Here is a 21,133-nt window from a genome sequence, read left to right on the forward strand (position 1 = left end):
TGCGTCCTACATACGTAGCATACGTAAACGGTTGTCGGTCGTCTGCAACTCGCCTTATACACCAGGTAACAATAAAACTGCACAAGACCTTTGGCAAGGAATCAAAGTCGCAATTTGTGATGAATTGAGTTTCAGCCAATTTGAGTGCAGTGGACAGTAAATAGATGTGGATCAATTTAAACGACTAGCTCCTAGCGTTAGCAGTATGTGAACTTTATAGACCTGATTCTTTTAAGGTATTAGGTATAGGTTCAGTAACCTTTGTTTAAGATAAACTTATATGCGGCTGCAGTTTACTATTGATATTGGTGTGTTATCTTATGACCTTCTATTGGCGTTGGGTTGTTCTGTTTACCATGTTGTATACTTACTTCATTTGACTGAAAATTGTCCCTGAGGAAATATTGACTTGTATAAAACAAAGCCAAGAACCAATGAAATAGAGGATGCAGTACTCGTACAATAAAAGTCAGTGTATTACAAATTACTATAATGTTTATTCATATGTATAAGGTATACATGTAGATCGAGGATGATATACAGCCTGGTACGTGGGTAGTATATGAGCTAGCGAAAATACTACAAATATATATATAGATATAATATCGTAAACACGCCATCCCGTGATATTGCACGCAGAGTCCCATGCCGAGAGCTTGTTATGTGATTAGATACATTTCTTCATTATATATTAATCGTAATAAATATTATTTTACAACATTTTTTTTAACTTTCGATAATTATCATGTCCCATACTACGTTGAATAATATTTAAACTGTTAGTCCAATCACATAGCAAGCGTACATAAAAAGCTCATTTGATGCCCAGACAGTTTACTCGACCCTTACATTAGAACAAGTCACAACTTAACCGTAACACTACTCTCTGGGAACTTTATACTTATTGCTGCAACGAATGTATTAGTAGGACTATATCAAAATGTACAACGTTCATCGTTTCTTTGTATTGCGACCGTCAAATGCTACGCGGTCCATGTTCGTAGCTGATGCGCTACGGGAGGTTCGGAGCGCGCTACGCAGTCGTAGCAAGTGAACGGCGTAGCGCGTAGCAACTTCTGTTAACTGGTCTTTTCATTATTTACAACAATCATATCGTTCGTGTTTGTTTTCCTGACTATGATATGTGTGTTTGACAGTACACAATACAAACAAAGTGTATTCACCGTAAAACTTCGTATAAAATGCGCGTTATAAACTAGTGACTATAAATTGTTTAAAAAGTAATCGTTGTTTAATAAAAATTATCCAAAATTTTTACAGCTTTACATTTTTCCGCTAAATGTAAACGACTATTTTACATTTAATATTACATTTTTGGATGTTGACTAGATTAGATTTCGATTTTTAAATAACATAAGTGATAATTTAAACATTCAGTCTTTTATGCGTAGATAAATAATAATTAGGGATAACAGAAAGGTATAACTTGAGCACTGTTATGTAAAATATCACTAAATAAGGTAACAAATGGCTAAATATTATTAAAAAGTATGCTATAATGGTGAATAAAAACAAATAGGACTAATAAAGGTTGAATCACACTAGCCGTTTCAGTGTTATAATGATATCATATCATAATATTCAAGCATTCCTTGTACTTTAATAACATATTTCCCTTGAAAACGCAGAAAAGAAATCTTATTTGACATTTTTATTATTTGTTATGTCTCTGGCATGTAACCTGAAACAGCTAGTGGAACGGAACCTGAGTAAACAATGTAAACGTGGGTATAAGACTTCCAGGGTGTTGTTGTTTAAGGTATGTTGGTGTAGTTGGCGAGGTCCTTCCCGTTCTTGTACATGGAGGTGAGGATGGGGTCGATGTTGTGGTACTCCTTGCCGGACCGCGGCCGCAGCGTGTTCGTCGGCTGCCGGCTCAATCTGCGATGGAAAGGAATAAACTTAGTACATTGACAATATTTCCTAAATTATGCTATAGGTATGTTGTTTTTAAATATAAACTTTGCTTTTTGAGGTTAAGAAATGGTGAAAAAAATCTTGAAACTTACCTCATTCCCATGGGAGTGTCGGAGGATGAGTGCGATGACGTCATAGAAAGGGTTTCGATGTAGTCGGACATGTCCGACGTACCACTAGACGTGCTGTGCGTGTCCATTACACCTGCAAACAATGTTTGTGTTAGAGAATCGAACGTGACACCATAGCTTATGGCACTAATGTAGTAAAATGTACCTTTAAATTGTTTCGGCGGTAATACTGGAACTTCTGCCTCAGCAGACGAAGACTTGGCCGGTACAGCTGCCTTATGTAACTGCATCGACATGTCTCTCAGAGGATCCGATGATTTAGACTTCCTCGGTAGTGAGGAGTGTACACATCCACTCATATTCCCTCTCATCCTCTTATGTACCATGTAGTGGTACCGAGAATGCCCAGAAGTCAATGGCATTTCAAATTCATTGAAGTCTGGTCCATGCTTCATAGAACAACTTGACACTCCCGAGTCATTTGAACTAGAAGAGTCTCTGTTGCCACCTGACTTGCAGGGCACGCTCGACGATCTTTTGATTTGTGCATTGTCCATTAGTTTATTTCTCAAATGTGGAATTTCTTTACAAGAACTCTCTTCAGATGTCTTGTTCTCAGATCCTGACGACTTGCAGCAATCATAACATTCTGCGTCGTTATCACATGGTGAAGAAGTTCTTCTATTCTCTATCGCGAGGTTCCTCAGTGTTTCTAAAGAAGACGAGGTTGCATGGCTTCCTATGCTGCTGTCAAACTCTTTCAAGTCTTCAAGAAGCCTGGCAGAGTCTACAGAACTTGATCGTTTCTGTATAGCATCTTTGCTGCCATTAGATGCCCCAAATATAGACATCCTGCCTTCATTACCAGTTAGTGTGGGGATACTGAGTGATTTTTCTATTTCTACTCTATGTTTGTGCAGAGGATGCTTTAAGCTCTGAGACCAATTTGGATTGGGAGACATTGGCGTGTACCCCGGGTTAGGCCCTAATGTTTTACTGCAATATTCATGTTTCGGTTCATTGGCTGGTTCCATGAGTAAGTATTCGTCGTTTCTATTTTTCTTAGCATCTTGTTTATTGATAGCAGACTGTGAGTGGCCACATTTAGTGCAAAGTTTCGATTTCTTTGGTATTGAATTTACAGCAAGATCTATGTTTGCGCTAAGGGCATCGAGCTCGTTCTGAGTAACACCTGCTTTCTTAAGTAAATCTTTAGCATTTTCATAATATTCCAAAGATAAAGCGAATTCCAAATTCTCATAGTTTGCGTAGGGTCCTTCATATTTTTCTTCTTCCTTTGGTTCAATGTTTTGATAATTAGTAAATGGCGCCTCGTTTAATTCATTAGTGTTCTCTTTGTCATTACTTGCTGCACTCTGTCTGTTAGTTTTCCTAGAAACATCTATTGTTGCGTACAGAGCCATTTCTTCTGACTTCTGGTGTGTTAGCACTTCAGTGTTAACGTGTTCACCGGTCGTTCTTTTACAGTAAGGAAGACTAATTAAGTTGTTGGCCCAGTTTGTAACTTTTTGGCAAGGACATTCTACTGGTTGGATCGCTTCATCACATTCTACAATAACTGGTTTCTTTTTCGAAGCAAATTTTAGTATACATCCACAATTCTTCTTTAATACTAAGGATCCCGGGGCTGAGCTGTTGGTTACTTTAAATAGATCGTCTGCTATTGCTTGTTTTATTCTTTTAGGTGTGTCATAATGTTCTGATGGGGCAATCTGCAAAAACAGCTTGTTTAATCATGTAAATTAGTAATAAATAAAGGATTTAGAATGCAATTACGTATGTTGGTTTAATAATAAATATAAACAAATCTACTTACACTAATAAATACTTACTTCTGTGTGTATAGTTTTAGGAACATCATAATTTTCGTAAGGTCCTACTTTAGGGTTATTAATTTGATGGCTATCACTGTGGGCGCAGGAGCAAGCCTGGGCTGGGAGTGGCGCTGGAGGTTTCTTTAGATCCAGACGAGCAGGCTTAGGCGGTCTCTCTGGAGGTTTGTCTTTACATTGACATGCTTCTAAGCTCTTTTTGATTGCCCTAGGAGTTAAATACTCTGTGCTGTTTGATGAATTGTCCGAGCTACTCTCTGGAACCGCTTCCATAGTCCAAGCTGGGTTAAAAGTATTTCCTGGAGTAAGTGCTACTGTTGATGAACGGGATATTGCCCCAAGTTTAGTGAGGCAATTGTTACAACGTTCTAAGGTGATGTGGTCGGCGCCAGTCCAGGGTGGCCTCGCTCCTATTTCTACATCATCATCGTACAGTCGCCTTTCATCCGATGGCCAGAATGGTGACACTCCACAATCTTCTCCAAAAAAGTTTTCTTCGTATAAAGCACTGGCCGTGTCTGGGATCGATTGGTCTGCTGAATTAAAATCTGACATTCTCGTACTGGGCCTTGTTTTATTTCCTGTAAAAAAATACACGGTTAATTATATGCAATTTTCCTTATTATTCAATTTGTATGTTTTGCGCAATGACGTATTGTTTATGTATTGTGTTCTTTACCTGTACTTTTTCTCGAAGCAGCGGGAGTTCGTTGCAGTGTGTTTTGTGCAGCCATGTCGAAGGCATCAGTAATGTCTTGTGCTTGATCCGTAATCAACATGTGCAAGCCTTCACCCTTCCCGCAGTGGGAGCCGCCTTCGAAGCAGAATCTGCCTTCCACCACGCCGTAGCGCCTGTATACAATAGAAACATGTTAGTGCTAAATCGTATACAAAACTTTTACGTTTGCGTATATAACTTTACATGTTTAAGTTAATTATTTAAATTAGTCTCTTTATCACATCTCTTAATTTTTTATAGAAAGTTTGTTCAGCTGTCATGTAATGCATTTAGTATAATTCCAAACTTTTGACATTAATCTCATGAAAATGAAATTAGCCGTCTGTGATCTAGTAGTTTATAAAGAGCTGCCACACATTTCACAAAATTCTGAAAATATTATCTACTTTCGGCAACTTTGGCATGAATTGTCGAGAGCTTTATGACGTATGTCTCTCTCTAACCTGTACTAAGGAGGCTTGTGGTCTCTTTCTAGCTTGGACAAAGTGCAGATTTAGTCGCGGGAGCAGTGTGGCACAAAGTGCAGTTAAGCAACTCATGTGCATTTGTGGACTAACATACTGTCTCTGCTGGAAACTCAATGGACATTTAGATAATAAATTGGTTTCCATACTGGAGACATTTCATATCTGCTTAGTGAGGGGTATTTTACATAGATATTATATTTTTTTAAATCTGAAACTGTCCTAGCATTAAGTATGGTGTCTAATATTCTACCTAGTATTCAGTTTTATTAGAAGTGAAAAACAGAAAAACATTTATAACAGACGTACGACGTACTCTTGGGTCATTTTCCTGAAATAATATTACAAAAATTTTGTAAGCATTCACTTGATACATCATTTCCTTCTAAAAACGTTTCCCAACGAGCGTATTTCCGCGCGATGGTGGTCGTACTTCGCGCATCACTCCACAACATGGCGACCGGAAGTGGCGGCCATTAGCGCTCCTCGTCGTCCGCGAGACCAAGCGCATAAAGTCATCACGCGACTTCATGTCTACCGTCTCAGAAGAGGGAATATGATGACTATCTACGGTTTAATTTGTGGAATACTGATACACAAGTGTCATAAGTGATAACTATCAAAAATCATGGTTTCACTCGAGTTCAAGGGTGTTAAATAGTATTAGCATCGGCCAGCGCCGCCTGTCTCGCCAGGACGTCGAGCAGGCGTGACATAAAGCTGTTTTATTGTCACGTTTATATCTTCCGTTGTTTTACTGTTCACTTTATTACTTTATTTTATTCGGGTTAACTGCATTTATGGATTCTTCGTATGGCTCTATTGTTTTCGAATATCACTCGAATAGAACTTGAGATCACATTAGAACATCCAACCATGAATTCATGAAACTTGACGAAATTCATTTTACGTGTCATAAGTTTCCAAATCTGGGTCAAAGCGTTTCAGAAGTTGGAGCAAGATAATCTAGCTAACTTTGAGCACCATACGTGATGAAGTCTCGCTCTATAATTGGTTTTGCAGTGAGGTCGAATTATTATGTATGGAACCTAGTACTTAGGATGTATGACTAGACTTCTAACTCACCTCAAATGTGCCAACTCCCAAAGGCCTAGTAGACGTGGTGGGACTCCGCTAGTCAGCGCGAATCTCCTTCCCTGAATATGCATCCTGGCAGGACCAGCTGGAAGCTTCTTGGATCCTCCTCCTCCAATCATCACCAGAAATTGTTTAGAGGAGCCCAGTTGGCCCCCGACCTTGACTTGCCAGGCTATTAGCCTCTCCCTGGTCTCGAAGGCCAGTACGACTGTGACGTCTTGGCAGATGATGGCGATGGTGTTGGACTCCTTGTCCAGCGTGAAGCCAGACTCGAAGCCGAGGAAGTGTTGGAGGGAGAGGGACGCCTTGGTCTGACCTTTCTTGTATCGGTCCTTCGGGTCTCTGTACAGTTGGAGGTGGAGGCAATCTGAAACAAAGAGGACAAAAGAGACTTAGTACATAGTTATAACTGTTTTCGAAGGAGAAGACACAAAATGATTATCTCTTAAAAATGGAATCTAAGTTTAAACCTTTTTAATTAACGACAATAAACCGTCACCGTACGATACATTAAGTTTGACATCGTACGCTAACTCGCCAGTCATGATATCAGTAAGCGAGACGAACAAACACTTTTATTAGCCGGAGTAAAGTTGATGCGGAACACAACCGCTTCGGTTGCGGACCCTAAACTTTATACAGATCATCATTTCATTAAAGACTCATTCAGAAGTGATCTTGTTAAGCACAGATTTACTTCCAGTTATAAAGATAGTTCATTTTATGTTGTTTTATATTGCATCATGTCTGGGCGAGGGGTTTGATATTTTTACGTTACTTTACAGGAAAAAATGTGTTCATTTTTTGAGGGCGAAAATCATCCAATGATTTCTCATGGGCCTTGGGCGAGACGAGAGGGAGTGTCAGACAGCTCCGGATCAGAGTTAAACATAGTCTCAAGCTGAAGCTAAATCTAAAACCGTTGCTCAGTACAAGCGGTTAACACTAATAAAACCAACAACTAATATTTATCTGTAGTTGTTAGAAAACAAACAGTAAGTTTTACTCAACTTTACTCTCATAGGAGTGAGTAGATCACTATTTACATGGATCCTCTGTAGATCTAACCACAAATACTTCACTTATGTACAGTTTTTATATAACATTATGATTACCAAAAGCCTACAAGGTCGTAAACTAGCGAGAAACAAGATACTCCTCTTACAAATCCTTGGCGTCAGTAAATTTTTGTATCGACACTATGTATCGTCACATCAGAAATAATTTTCAACTTTATCATTTTGATATAAAGTCGAAAGTGGATTGTAGGAGTGTGACAGATCAGGATATCTTGATGTGCTGGTGCGTGTGTATTAGTGTCAGTTTTTGCAAAATACACAGAATGTGGTTTACGCGAGATTTATGCAGTCATAAATAAGGGGCGGGTTAGATAATGTGAGCTATGTGGCAAACACTACAAAATGGGAGCAAAAGTGAATCCTTGCGTTTTTTTACAATCTATATTGATTGTTATGTAATATTCTATACTATATAATATTTTTGTGACAAAGTGGAACTTCTCTATAACTTGTATAATTTAATCTATCTTGAGGAGGTAAGCAGATTTGCTTCTACAATGCTGACTAACTTTATTATTAGTTTTAATGTGGGTGCGACAAATAAATAAAGCAAAACAATGATTTTTCAAGTCACAGTAAAAATATACACGACATATCTCCTCAAGCATTAAAAGATAAAAATGAGGTCGGCAGACGTCTGCCATTAATATGAGCCCGCACAACCATGGGACAGTAAAAACGTTATGTGGCCAATAACGCCATGTTATGCTCAGCTATAAAAACTTCCGTCAATTTATAATTGCGAATGCATTTCGACTTTTCCGAATAAAAACTGCGCCGTAATATTCCTATATTTTCAAATGTTTAATCATTTTTATCAGAAAACTTATCTACTTTAATTCTCCATATTTATTTCAAATTCAAGTAGTTACATAACTCATATCCTCAGCTACGACAAAAAAGTAAAAACCTAACTTAACATCGAACGCAAAACTTGAATTTAGCACTCATTCTTTCTATCTTTCACTACTTTCGCGCAATAAACACACACAAATCTCATGACGTCACAAAACGAATGAACATCAATAAAAGTATGATACCCGTCACAGAGCAACTTATTTGCCAATCTTACATAATAATACAGCATCACCATCAGTGAGACGTACTCAGTCACATTACGGTGAGTGTGCGCCATAAATCCATGGGCTCTGTGATGTACGACCCCCCACTAACATATTGTACCTACTGGCTGTATGTCATGGGAGGTATCACGTCGTTACATTGTTTGCGCACTAGACGTCTTACTTATATTTGTGATTATGTAATCTATTGGCATTGGTACTAGTGTGTAACATCTATGTATTTATTGGCTCAACTATTTTGTCATTATCGTCAGCAATAAAGTCACTGAGCTTAGTGATAATTCTACGTGTCTACATCGAGCCATCACGCTCTCAACTGGAAAATCCAACTTCAGCGAAAAATCGTTTACCCAAAATGTCTACATATTTTGTATCCTACATTAAATTTAGCGTTTAAAGCACAAAAAGTCGATACTAGCAAAACTCTCACTCGATCGTTCACGACTCACACGAGGCAATTCCGAAACTGCTTATCGTAACAACATATTAACGACATTCCGTATAGCACGACCCTTCGCGTCCTCGTAAACATTGTAAAAATATGAACCATTTATACAAGACAGCTATTAAATAAACGTTCGTCTGACATTTGAGATATCATGTAGTGCCTAATGCGCTCTAACAAGGTGCGGCTGACAGATTCAGTAACGTTTCGTATCACTCTTGAAAGTTGCTGCGATTTAAAAATTATGCCTTAATATTTTAGCTGTATCACATTCGTATTATGTTAAATCATTCGGATGCGTAGTTAATTAAATTAAAACCAACCGGAATGTTCTAGTATTCAATTAAAATCTAATGAAATGAAAAATAAAGTAAAGTGTTATGCGTATAACGTAAAGCCATAGTCGTGTTTAGTGATGGGATGTACGGCTACGATGGATAGGTAGTAAATGTTTTTTTAGATATAAAAAACGAAAATCGTGCGTCGTTCAATTATCATTCTTAAAAAACCTTTAATTATGTGGGTAAATCCACTGTAAACGTGGCAAACCTCTGCCCAAACCACAGTGACATTATCTGAGCAGAAATATGTAGTAGGCATTTTTCTAGACATTTCCGGCGCCATTGAACTGCGTGGTGGTACTTAATCTAACAGTTACAAACTAATATTCCTGGTTTTCTGAACGGTTCTGTAAAACTGTAACTCTGAAACACCTCAGGGCTCGGAGTCATAAAATATTTATGTTGACAGTATATACACGTAGTTAGACTGCACAACTAAATAACACACACGTTTAATAAAAAAATTCAAGAGAATTAAATGTATGCTGCGAGTATCGATAGCGATAAAAAAAGACTTTTCTAATGTTCATCCCTAAAGAGAGACGTCAACGTCATACTGGCATCTGTCAGCCGCACCTAGTTAGAGCGCATTAGGTATAGTGCGTAATGAGACAAGTCTCGAATGAATATTAAAACGATGAATATAGAACACCTTATTAAATGAAACGCCTTATTGGAACCGCTCCGATGAACAACGAGTATTTATACTTTGTGTCTACGAAACAATTTATGTAGATACAAAGAATTATTTATTTTAGTTTGTTCTTCTTGTAGTTATAAAGGTCTGGTTAGATATAAGAAATGATCTGACAGTCAATCAATATGAATTACTTTCTAAGAGGATCGGAATACAAACATCAAACCCACACAAAAATATTCCCCCTTTAAGAAATTATTCAATTTTGCAACTCGTTTCAAATAAAGTTAAATTGAATATTGGTGGAATATTGAAAAGTAAAGTAATACGTCGCCTGAATGCGTCACCGTCGGAGGCTAATAACTTTGTTCAGCAAACACATGAAATACTGCAGCTCCAGCGTACACACGTAATGTATGGACTTCAGTCGCGAACACAAACTGGAACTTCACTTGTTCGTGCGAACTATTTTCGTGTAACTTTATTATATTGGTGGGAAGTTAGGCAATTCATTAGTGTGTTCACTCGTTTTAAAATTACGTTAAAATAAATTTGGGTTTACAAACTGCTGGTTAGGTCGGTGTGTTAGTCGGTATTTATCCCACAGGAACAATCAAATATCGGATGCAAAAATAGCCTTCGTTTTATCCCAGAATAAAATCTATCTGCTACACTTTTTGATTTATTAACATTCATCCATCTTCCTCATGAATGTAATTATGACTCTGTAACCTTTGCAGTTATAAATATTTTACCACGATAACTTCAACTTTGTGCCAGTACTTAAAGTAAACGACTTTAAAACAAGCTAACAGATTTAGAACATTACTTCGGTAAAAGCTTAGCTTTCTCAGTAAATCTCTATTGGGCAAGCGGTCGAGTAAAATATTTAATTCAATTGACATTCCCTCCTCTGTGCAGCCCTCCTCGGAGGCACTCGGGGAAGGCGTCGATGTGCCTCGGCTCGCGGCCGCACTCGGTAATTAATCGAACTTGCCCCAAGTACTAGAAGCTAGTTGCTAGTCCCACTAGTGGAGTTAACCCCACACAAACACTTCCAATTGCTTTACTTCTACTTTTTATACAAATTTTAATTACATGCCTGAGGTTTGAGGGTTTAATGAGAAGTCGAAGCTACCCGCAGTTCAATAAAAGAAAAATCTATTTGCACTTCGAACCGAGGTTAATTTTAGAAATGAATTTTGTATTGACTGAGTTTTTTCAATTAAACAGTTGAATTAGTTTCCAGTTTACTTAAGTTTCCAATAAGTTTTTAGTTTATTAAAGTTTTGAGTGGTTGTCGCAACAATGGTTACTGATGTTGATATTTCAAATGCGAATAAACAGCGCAATATCCAGCTTAGCCGCGACAAACAGCCATAAACAGCGTGTATTACTTAACAAACACATTCAGTTTCATACATTTGCCAGAATTAACGGCAATTCATTCAATTTCCAAACGTGTTAGTCATAATTATAACGTTACAGATGTAAGTTAATTTGAAAGGCAAACACTTAAATCATGGCTGGTACAATCCCATACAACTGTGTACAAAACATTACTAAACATTGACGTTCAACGCTCGCTCTGTAATTAAAAGCAAATTCATGTTTTTGTGTGTGTGGGTATGGTTTGCGAGTGTGGGTGTACGTATTCGAGTCACGACCCCACTAATCTATTTACCGATTCAGCCAAATAATTAGGAAATCCTCCGTTTAGTCCCAAGTACGGAGAATCGCAGACCCTGCCACCTTTGTATTAGATCGCCGTAGATGTTACACTGATCAATTAAAACTAGAAGCGCTCCCCGGAGCAGTGACATAGTAAGGGTAAACTTTTCTATCCTGATCCCTTCTAGATTAAATTTATTACAGGTCAAAAAGGGACCAACAAAATCCTCGTTTCAGTCAACCATTCAATAACTGTTGATCGACAGAATCATCAAAAAGCATTCAGAATATAATGAAATGTTTGGACCTTTCCCAGCAGCAAGATAAACGTGGAACAAGTGTCGTCATCACATCGAGTGGAGAACAAAGCTGCGCTCAATGACGCGGCAAATTGAACAGTGACGTCATCGTCAGTCGCGCGGTAATCGGCCGATTTATTGGCTCACGTGTGTCAGTGCTGCAAGTGCGATTGTTGTCGCCATTGTGGAATGACCACTAATATTCTGCTCAAATATCAAATTGATACAATTGTACATTGTTGTTAGAGAGACTGTTTGCGTACTAAATCTGTTGTTATTGTCTAAACATATTTTCACACTTACACATATTCAATAGAATGTGAAATATTGTAGTTTTCCATTATCTAATACATTATGACATAACTATTTGTATTCGTAATGTGTAAAATATTCATAAGATTATATAATACCTCACCTTGCTAACTTATGCATTTAGTGCAAATGTATTATACAGATGACATTCATCACGCTTATCAAGCGCATTATCCTTAATGCAAACAGAATACACAAACACATCGATAAAACACATTTACGTATCAAAGCGAAGTAACGTTTCCTCAACCCATTCATTTAAAATTGATTAAAAAACTTTTCATTACGCATTTTGAACAAACAAAGCATAAAATTGCTTCAGAATCAACCTCCATTAGCCTTGTTAATTAGAACAAACAATTAGGGAACAAAGTACCGGCGCTGTATCAGTGTGAAGTGTACCTCGCGCGGAGACACCGAAGTAATCCATTGACGAATTCCAAACTTGTTTCCATTACGGAACACCCTCGCTTTTTCCTCGGAGACTACCCGGTGAGTCGGCTTTGTCAAACTTTGGGAATACATTAGCTTTGCCGAGCGACAGCCCTGATAAATTCGACTCGACGTCCTATACACTCCCGCGCTCCGTAATCTTCGGTCAGATCCCTAAGCAACCCATCCATTGCTTCTTTAAAATGCTGGCGCTCTAAAACATCCTCGCTGAACCCGCGATGTATCTGCGATAACGTTGTTGCCCGTAACCCTTTCAATCGGAAATTGGCGAATGTAATTCGAGTTTTCGTTGCTTTGACACCGAACTCCGAAAGGGACTGTCTCCCTGTAATTGTGGATCGGGAGTTAAATTAAATCGCTCAAAGAAACGGTTTAGTTACCAGGTAGACGGCCGCGGCCGGCCGCCGCTCGCCCGGACCGGACCGGCCCGGCCCGGCCATGAAAAATTCACTAGTTTGTGAACTTATTTTTTGGATGTTGTTTTTAGGATGGCAGCTTTGGGCTCAGCTTGACCTTTTGATACAGTATTGAGTTACAAAGTTTTATTAATTATGTAAATGAAATCTTTGCTAATGATACCTTTAGGTATGTAGATGACTTTTAGGATTTGAAACAGTATTTTCGGGCTATTAGTAGATTACAGACCAACTTAAAAATCTCAATGACAAAAGATTCTATGATGTGACGTATAATTATCATCTATTGTGACTTATACCTAAATACACAAACGACATTATAGTATCACGCTCTGCAAAAACATGTCGCTCATTCTTCCTGAACTTACCTCGAGTTAAGTTAAATCATTAGTTACAGTAGCAGCATCTCCCAACATCTGAGCACGGTGAGAAGTCAACTGAGCATTTTCTTAAGAAGTGGGATCATTTGTCGCGCGTCAGTCGCGGTGTCGCGCGATGTCGCGCGGTCGGGCGACGCCGCGACGTGACTAATTGTCGCCTGTTCCGATTGTTTTCATTAATTACTCGCCGCGCGACGTGCGCCGTGCGCCGGACACCGACACCGGTTTTATTTACTCTATATCTGAATTTATAATTCTTGTTTGTGTCAACAAGGTGTACCTGTTCGATTTATATAATATTTTAATTTGGTCCCTGTTCAAATATTTGCTCGATACTAATTGAAGCAATTACTTACTGTGTGCTATAGAGCTAACAGATAAATATGAAAGATATCCTACAAACATATTACATACCAATTAACAAAGCTGTGGAAAATAAACACAACCCTTCTAAATAACATACATTTTCCGACTAGAACAAGAAAATAGAGTTTTAGATTTACTAAATACCAAAATGAAACTAAATCAACACATTTATTGCGAACAATTATCATAAATTCGAATGTTTATGAAGAGTTTGACAAACACATTACAATCAGCCCGCAGCTCGCCAGCTCGCCGCGCGTAGCTCGCAGCCGCGCGGTATGAAAACGCGCGTGTTTGGCGAGCGGACGATACATCAAACAGATCGGCGCGATTAGCGATACCACTCGATGCGAGTATTGTTTAGTGTTGCTCATGTTTGGATAATTAATTATTGTGCTATTTTAATTAAACGCCTGTTTGCGTTATAGACAGATTCGATTAGATAGTCACAGCGTGTGTGTGAAAGGGAACAATACCGTGCCACAATTTAAATTTATCATCAATTACAGAGACGCTTATTACGAGCAAGATACGTATTGGTAACATGTTTACAGTGTGTGTACCTCTCCAAGTATCTAAAACCTCTATAAGAAAATCCCACGTAAGTTCCTGTTAAACCTAAACACCGTTTTTTCATATTCATGTAAAACCCCGTTCCCTATTGCTTGTAAACCCCGCAGTATCACCTCACAATAAACCCATTTTGTCGGCGACATTATCTAACGTTAGCATTGTCCCTATTTGTCACAAAGTGAAATGATACATTAAAGGTGCTTTCACACCCTTTTTACGGCGAATATCTTGTGACAAAAATGATGTATATTCTTTAAAGCGAGCCATCGATCAATCGGTGCTGGTAATGAACAAATAGAGAGCGGTGATCAATCAATCTGCGGCCACAATGCGACCAATCGCGTGTCTACTCTGTATAATGATGCGGCACCGCAGTACCACGTGCCACGTACCGCGGACGGGTTGTGCCGCTGATGTGATAATGTGCTCCTTGACTCGCCGAGATGTCTGTTCGCTCACAATGCTGATTGATGACGGATCCATTTGCTTCTTTAGCTGTTTTCTTGATCTCGTAATGGTGAGAATTTTCTTCCTTGCGTCATTGTATTTCATGTTTGCGTCACAGGCCCACAGGGTGAATGACCTATAATTTCTAGCTCTGCGTGGGTTTGCTGTAATCTGTTCAGCTATACAGATTGAAATATAAAAATATGTCTGAGATGTATCAAAACAAATGTGTTGTACAAAACTCAACAAGACAGATATAATATCATTCCACTCTACGAGCATTATACTGATAAAAAATCACCCAAAAGCACAGTTGGAGAGCTTGATTCCCTGCCAAGAAGTACACTACGTCGGTACGCCATACATATATTGTGTTTCATGGCCTCACTTATTCAAATTCGATTTTGAAGCAAGTGTAGTAACGTCGTTGTTAAATTGTATGATGTAGGTGTTACAGGAGGGTGGGAGCTGGGAGCGAGCCAACCTCTGATAAACAACATCCTCTAACATGGAGCTCGGAAACACACAATACGTACATACACACAGCACTCATGTTGTATGTTTTTATTTGAATGACATGTTTACATGTTCTTGTGCTGAGAAATATTGAGCGAGTCAAACCAGTGAGCGAGTGAACTGGAAGACAGATAGGCAAATACTTGGATCTATATGACTTTTTTTGCGTTAAGTTAGTATTGTTATCAAATCTTGTATCGATAAGTCTCGTAAATAGCAAAATAACCCTCATTGTTGTGATATGTAAAAGGTTTAAATACATATGTCTAATAAAGGATACCTTATCAAGTTCGGCTACCCACTGACCGAATTACCTCGGTAGGCCTTCACAACAATACATGAACAATATCGCATACCCCTCATCCAATAACTCGGTTCTTGGAATCACTACAAGATCATCTGCTACATTTCCAAGACAAATATTTGAGCATTATTACTATCCGATATCCGAATTCATTTCGTTGATACCGCATCGCTCCCTCGGAACTCTGCACCCATAAGCGATCCGAGCGATCCCGTAATCGGATCCCTGCAGCTCCGATATTATTTGGCTAAGATAAACTACGCAGATATGCCTCTAATCCTATTATAATAATGACTCTCGCCCCGTTCGCTGTCTCCTCTTTGATTAGTCACGGATTTAGGATCTTTTACCATATAATTGTTATGTCCCAGATCTTCGTGAGAACTCGGTGGAGTAGTGGTACTTACGTAATGCCTTAATAGTTGGCTGTTTATTCTGACAGAGCTAATTGGGTGTTCATTTGTTTTACACTGAGGATAAGCGGGTGGAAATTAATTTGTACTGTCTTTGTTAATCACAAGTTAGACGTAGGTCCACGACACAAATATGTTTTGTATTATGAAGGGTTATTTTGCTTTTAAAAATACTAAGTTGATATTTAGTGTCCTCGCTTAGTATGTTTAAATCATTGTTGGCACACTAAAACATTATTTTGAAATAAAAGAAACCACTTAAAAACAAAGCTCCAAAAGAAAAGAAAGGTGATTTAACCAATTCTTTTCCAAAAAAGCTAATCATTGCACGGGGAGGGTATTTTTTGGCTCATTGCCACGATCCGTTTGTAATATAGGAAGTGAGCGTGCACTCATTAGTGGACCCGCACTATTAGACTGCAGGCCTGGCAGACTGAGCCACACTCCGTGGGGAAATCACGTTTTTTAGCGAAATGTTTATTAGAGAACCACTGAGGCCGAGGCTGTGTTCTGCTTGCGGCTTCTACTAACATTAAACTTCTTCAGAATCCTTGTGACCTATGGGGAGTATTCTGGTGTTTGAATGAATGATAAATAAACTAGATGGAAGTGATTGGTCATTTAATGCTAAACTATTGATGTTTCAGTCACATTCGTCAAAATAGTATTTTGTACGTTAAATCGTCTTAGATATTAATTCAATACACTTTACAATTATGAGGAGAACTTCAATTGAAAATATACACTCGTTAACTCCGAAATCAATATTCGTAAAAAGTAATTATTACACGCCATTAAATTTTAACAACTACACAGTGACAGTTGTAGCAATCTGTCAGTATTCCTGCTCACCCCATTACAGTAAATAGCGTATCGACACACATTATGACGTACAGAACTCATGTTCCGATAACGATTTCCTCTCTTTTGTTAGATAATGAAGTTAGTTCCGCGACGGATCAGTGGGATTACTTGTAGTTGGGGTCTTGTGTGACCCCTTTGTGCGTTTGATGTTGGGGCGACGAATATACTTCTCTAATGTCAATTAATATTTGTGTCTCGTACTACTTTGTTATTTAGTTTACGCTTTGATCCTTTTCCGTTAAATGTATGATTGGTGTGAACGTTTGTTTTTATTCAATGTCTCGTTCATTCGTGCAACATTGTCTTAGGAAAGTACAAAGTAAGGATATCATACCAAATTAGTAATTTACAAAAATTTAAGGGAGACATTATAACCAGAAAGACTTAATAAAAGTGTATGTATGTCACACGTGATCCAATTTCCCCGTGCCATGAGGCGTGCAGTCGTCAAAGGCGCCAAACGTCAGTTAATCGCAATCCGTGCACAATTAATAGTATGGTAATACAGTAATGCGCGCCGATCGATTACACTGGCGGACATAATCCTGTGTACACCGGTAAACGGCCGATAGACCTGTGACAGCTCGTTAACACGTAATTGCGAGACAATAATCGACAGAACTAATATGTGGAATTAGCCGGAGTGTCCACCTGATTGTGCAGTGCACAACACTGCACTATACACAGTGCATGTGTACGCGGCCTTGATTGAGCAACTACAACATTCAGTGACGTGTTAACGCTAATATCTGGGTATTAAGTCGCGGGCTGTTGTTTGTATAGCGAGGTGTACAAACAAATTAATCTGCTGACTGACTGCCTTTATTGCAATAGGTATATAAAAAAGTTACTGACTACTAATACATTTCAGTCTGTTTGTGCATCCAAAAATAGGTAACGTACACAATTTCTGTCGTACTTTACAAAGTAAACACTACGTTGCAGAGTAAACGCAGCAATCAAGTAATTTTAGAACATCAAATATTGTATTCAAATAAAATATTGCAAGTTATTCGCTTCGGACGCGACGTCCCGTAAAAGAGTAGCACAACACGAAAATTAATGAAATAAAAGCTACAGAGAAAAATGTAAATTTGCTTTAACGAAGCGACATTTATTTTTATTTGGTCGGTACCCGTTTTGTTTGACCGCAAGTGTACGTTTGACAACATTATTACGGTACCTTACCACTGGAAAAAGAACCCTGTGGTACATAAAATAAAGCTGATATTAGTAGTTGGGTAAAATGTTTGAATCTTCAATTGAAATGCGACAGGGTCGTCTTCAGGATGTTTTTGTGTCTATTTGTGCAGTGTCTGCCTGTCTGGGTAGTTGTAAATTGATAGCATTGGCAGTCCGGAGTCCACAAACCAAATACTTTGAAACAATGTTAACTTGCTTAAGACCTGCGATACATTTGTTGCGGAGCCGGCGCAGCGGTCAATTTGAGATGGATGATGTTTGCGGTTCCGGACTTTCAAAGGATTCCGTCTTTGGGTACATTTTGTTGGAGCTCTAAGATTGTTGGGGTAGATATTAGATGTATCGTACTAAGGACATCGTGATTGATCCAAATTAATTAAATTAGGAGCTTTGTAGAAGCTACATGGCTGATGAAGAATTCCGTCGCAATTATTAACTCCAAAATTCACGGGTTAAGATCAAAATACAACTCTTCACGGAAAAAATAAGTTTTTATTATTTATGCCGCAATTCCAAAGTTATCGCAACAATACCACAGAAAGTATAAACTAAGTTAAAAGTTAATAATCCATCGCCTCCGGGTTAACCGAGCTAATTTCAAAATATTCTCTCTAGTCGAAATACGAATAACTGTAAAACACTTTTTGTTGAATTTACTTTGAAACTTGTGTAACGGGAGCGCCTGTTTATTTACAAAAATTGTCAACTTGACACTGAGCAGTAGCAGTAATGGCTCGTAAATATTCATGAGGAGAGTTCACCGGGAGAGTCGAGTTACTGGCGCGAGTGTACTTGCCGCGTAACTTAATTGCGAGTAGAGTTTTAAATTCGACCTTGGTACTAGTACTTGTGTTTGAGTACAGCGACGTGCTTCGGGGACTGGCTCCGAGTACTGACTGGCTGAGCAAATATTCCAGCCGGCACAACACGCCTGAATATTTTATATTGCCTAAAGTAATACCTCTTTGACTCTGTTCCCAGATATTCCTTGAAATCAGATAGTTACTTTAGATTTACTTGATTTCTTTTTATATATAGTGAAAGTAGGGTATGTTTCTTTTCGTCTGTCTATAAATACTTGTGACGTAGGTACTATGTATGTGCTAAAAGTGGTTTTTTTTTTATAATAGCACATTCTGTGCTTAAATATTGGATAAAAAATGTTGCCACACCTAGCCATACCTGCAGACATAAAGAAGTAATTTAAAATTACAATTTCAAACCCGACTTAGAGCTGTATACATTATTTCTCACCCTCCATTCGGAACCAGGAGATTAAATTAAAAAAAGAAATATTGTATGGAAAAACTTTGTTCTTCTCCATAAAGTGAGGGAAACAATTCTCTAAGTTCAACGCCATCTGTCGATACTGCGTGAAAATAAAATTACATTTCTTTAATATTCAAATTAATTTCGTGTTTCATGAACCTACCCATATACTCGTATAGTATAAGGGATGCGCCCTATTTGAGTATATTAAGTCACTTTTTAACGTCGAATTTTAATGTGAAACCCAGCTGTTAGATGTAATAACAAAATTGCCCATTAATTTTGGTCGAACGTGTAATCTGTCATTAAAGCAACCTATGAGTAACAACATCCTATATTTCTCGAATTCGTTTACATATAGCCATACACCCCAATATTAAAAATGTATTTCATTGAGTAAGTTCTGTGTGGGACCCATTACTAATAATCCCGTCGCCCCCCGAGCGAAATGTGACGTATTACTTAAAGGGGAGGGTCACACAATAGCGGGAGTCGAACACGCGACCTTCCGATCGGCAGTTAACAGACCGACGGGCGATTATACTAAATGTAATGTAAGTGATACGTGTTAATAATGGAGAAAGTGAGTCATAACGAGACGATAGGAGTTATGAAAGTATACGCGTTGGTAAAGTTTTGTAAGCAATTCATATAATGGCGTCGTAGATGGAAACCATTTCGGTAATCTTGAAGGGCAAGGCCGAATGTGGGAGAAGTTTTTATTATGGAAGTGTAACATTCAGTGAAATTTTAATATCATTTAATATTAACTTTTGATAATCGACCAGATTGGCGATATACTGAAGAAGTACCAAATTAAAAGGACCCTTAACCGACGAGCATGTATGAAAATACTAATGACTATTGATGAAGCTCAAGAAGAATATATGTAAGATTCGTAGCAATTAGTGTTCCATAGCCTCTGCCTACCCCCATGGGGAACAGGCGTGTTCATATGTATGTTTGTATTAATATACTCGTAATCAGAGTCATTTAAAGGTTACATAACCCAGTACTTAGAAAATGTTGTCGGAACAAAATTATTACAAAGGAATAGTTAAAGTAATTATTAATTGTCTCTGAGTACGGTAGCAAGTTTATGTTTTCACAGTTTTCTTACTGAGATAATTAAGGCTCAAATGGTAATTTGGCAAGTCTAGTTAGTTTTAAATATTCCCTATCAAGATTAAGATAAGTCTATCAAAGAACTGACGAGACGTTATCTAATAAATCAAGTCTATAATAATTACCTCGTACTAAAAGCTGTGGAACAAATTGAATGATCGATCTAATGGAGTTTGTAACAATTCGGTATTCATCAATACATAGTAGTAACTAAGGTGATATATTATACTCTAACATAGTGCTTAAGCTCGTAAGTAAATGTCTAGATAATATTTCATATTCGATGTTCCATTACCGATCTGTGTCATTACGTTTACGTTGGAGTATAAGAAAGAAACTGAATCAATCAGAGTTCATGAGATTTTTTGTGAAGACGTTTTGTTATACAAGTAGATAATATTGATATTTACGTAGCTCAAATCGTGAAAAAGAGACATTGGGCTTGAACATGAGCATGGTCGAATGATTTTTAGTCACGCCTAAGTAGGTACAACTTATGACTCATGTCTTTGCTGTATAATATAGGCTATTTCATCATGTTTCCTTTATATTTTTCGTGTTTAGAAGATGCTGCTACTCGTTTTTGATGGTTGGTCGTAATTTTATGGTAGAATATTCGTATCTGTAAGTATGATTTTCTTAAGGATATGAATACGGCCAAAGAGTAGACGGGTCACCTGATAGTAAGCGATCATCGCCATAGACACCCGCAACACCAGAGCAGTCACAGGTGCGTTGCCGGCATTTTAAAAAGGAATACGCTCTTTTCTTGAAT

At 38.1% G+C, this 21,133-nt stretch overlaps 1 protein-coding gene across 1 annotated transcript in view; it reads right to left on the reverse strand.

The window, feature by feature from the left end:
* Positions 1 to 477: 477 nt before the first annotated feature.
* LOC118271910 (uncharacterized) overlaps positions 478 to 21,133 on the reverse strand; it is a 341,312-nt gene continuing 320,656 nt past the window's right edge. The window contains exons 4-9 of the mRNA XM_050693632.1: positions 6,152 to 6,530; positions 4,542 to 4,714; positions 3,863 to 4,443; positions 2,215 to 3,742; positions 2,031 to 2,142; positions 478 to 1,902 (exon numbers count right to left, since the gene is read on the reverse strand). Of these exons, the coding sequence (XP_050549589.1) occupies positions 1,776 to 1,902; positions 2,031 to 2,142; positions 2,215 to 3,742; positions 3,863 to 4,443; positions 4,542 to 4,714; positions 6,152 to 6,530 (2,900 nt within the window). The 3' untranslated portion in view covers positions 478 to 1,775. The remainder of the gene's footprint in view (positions 1,903 to 2,030; positions 2,143 to 2,214; positions 3,743 to 3,862; positions 4,444 to 4,541; positions 4,715 to 6,151; positions 6,531 to 21,133) is intronic.

This window comes from Spodoptera frugiperda, chromosome 5 (genome assembly GCF_023101765.2).
Source record: "Spodoptera frugiperda isolate SF20-4 chromosome 5, AGI-APGP_CSIRO_Sfru_2.0, whole genome shotgun sequence".
NCBI lineage: Eukaryota > Metazoa > Arthropoda > Insecta > Lepidoptera > Noctuidae > Spodoptera > Spodoptera frugiperda.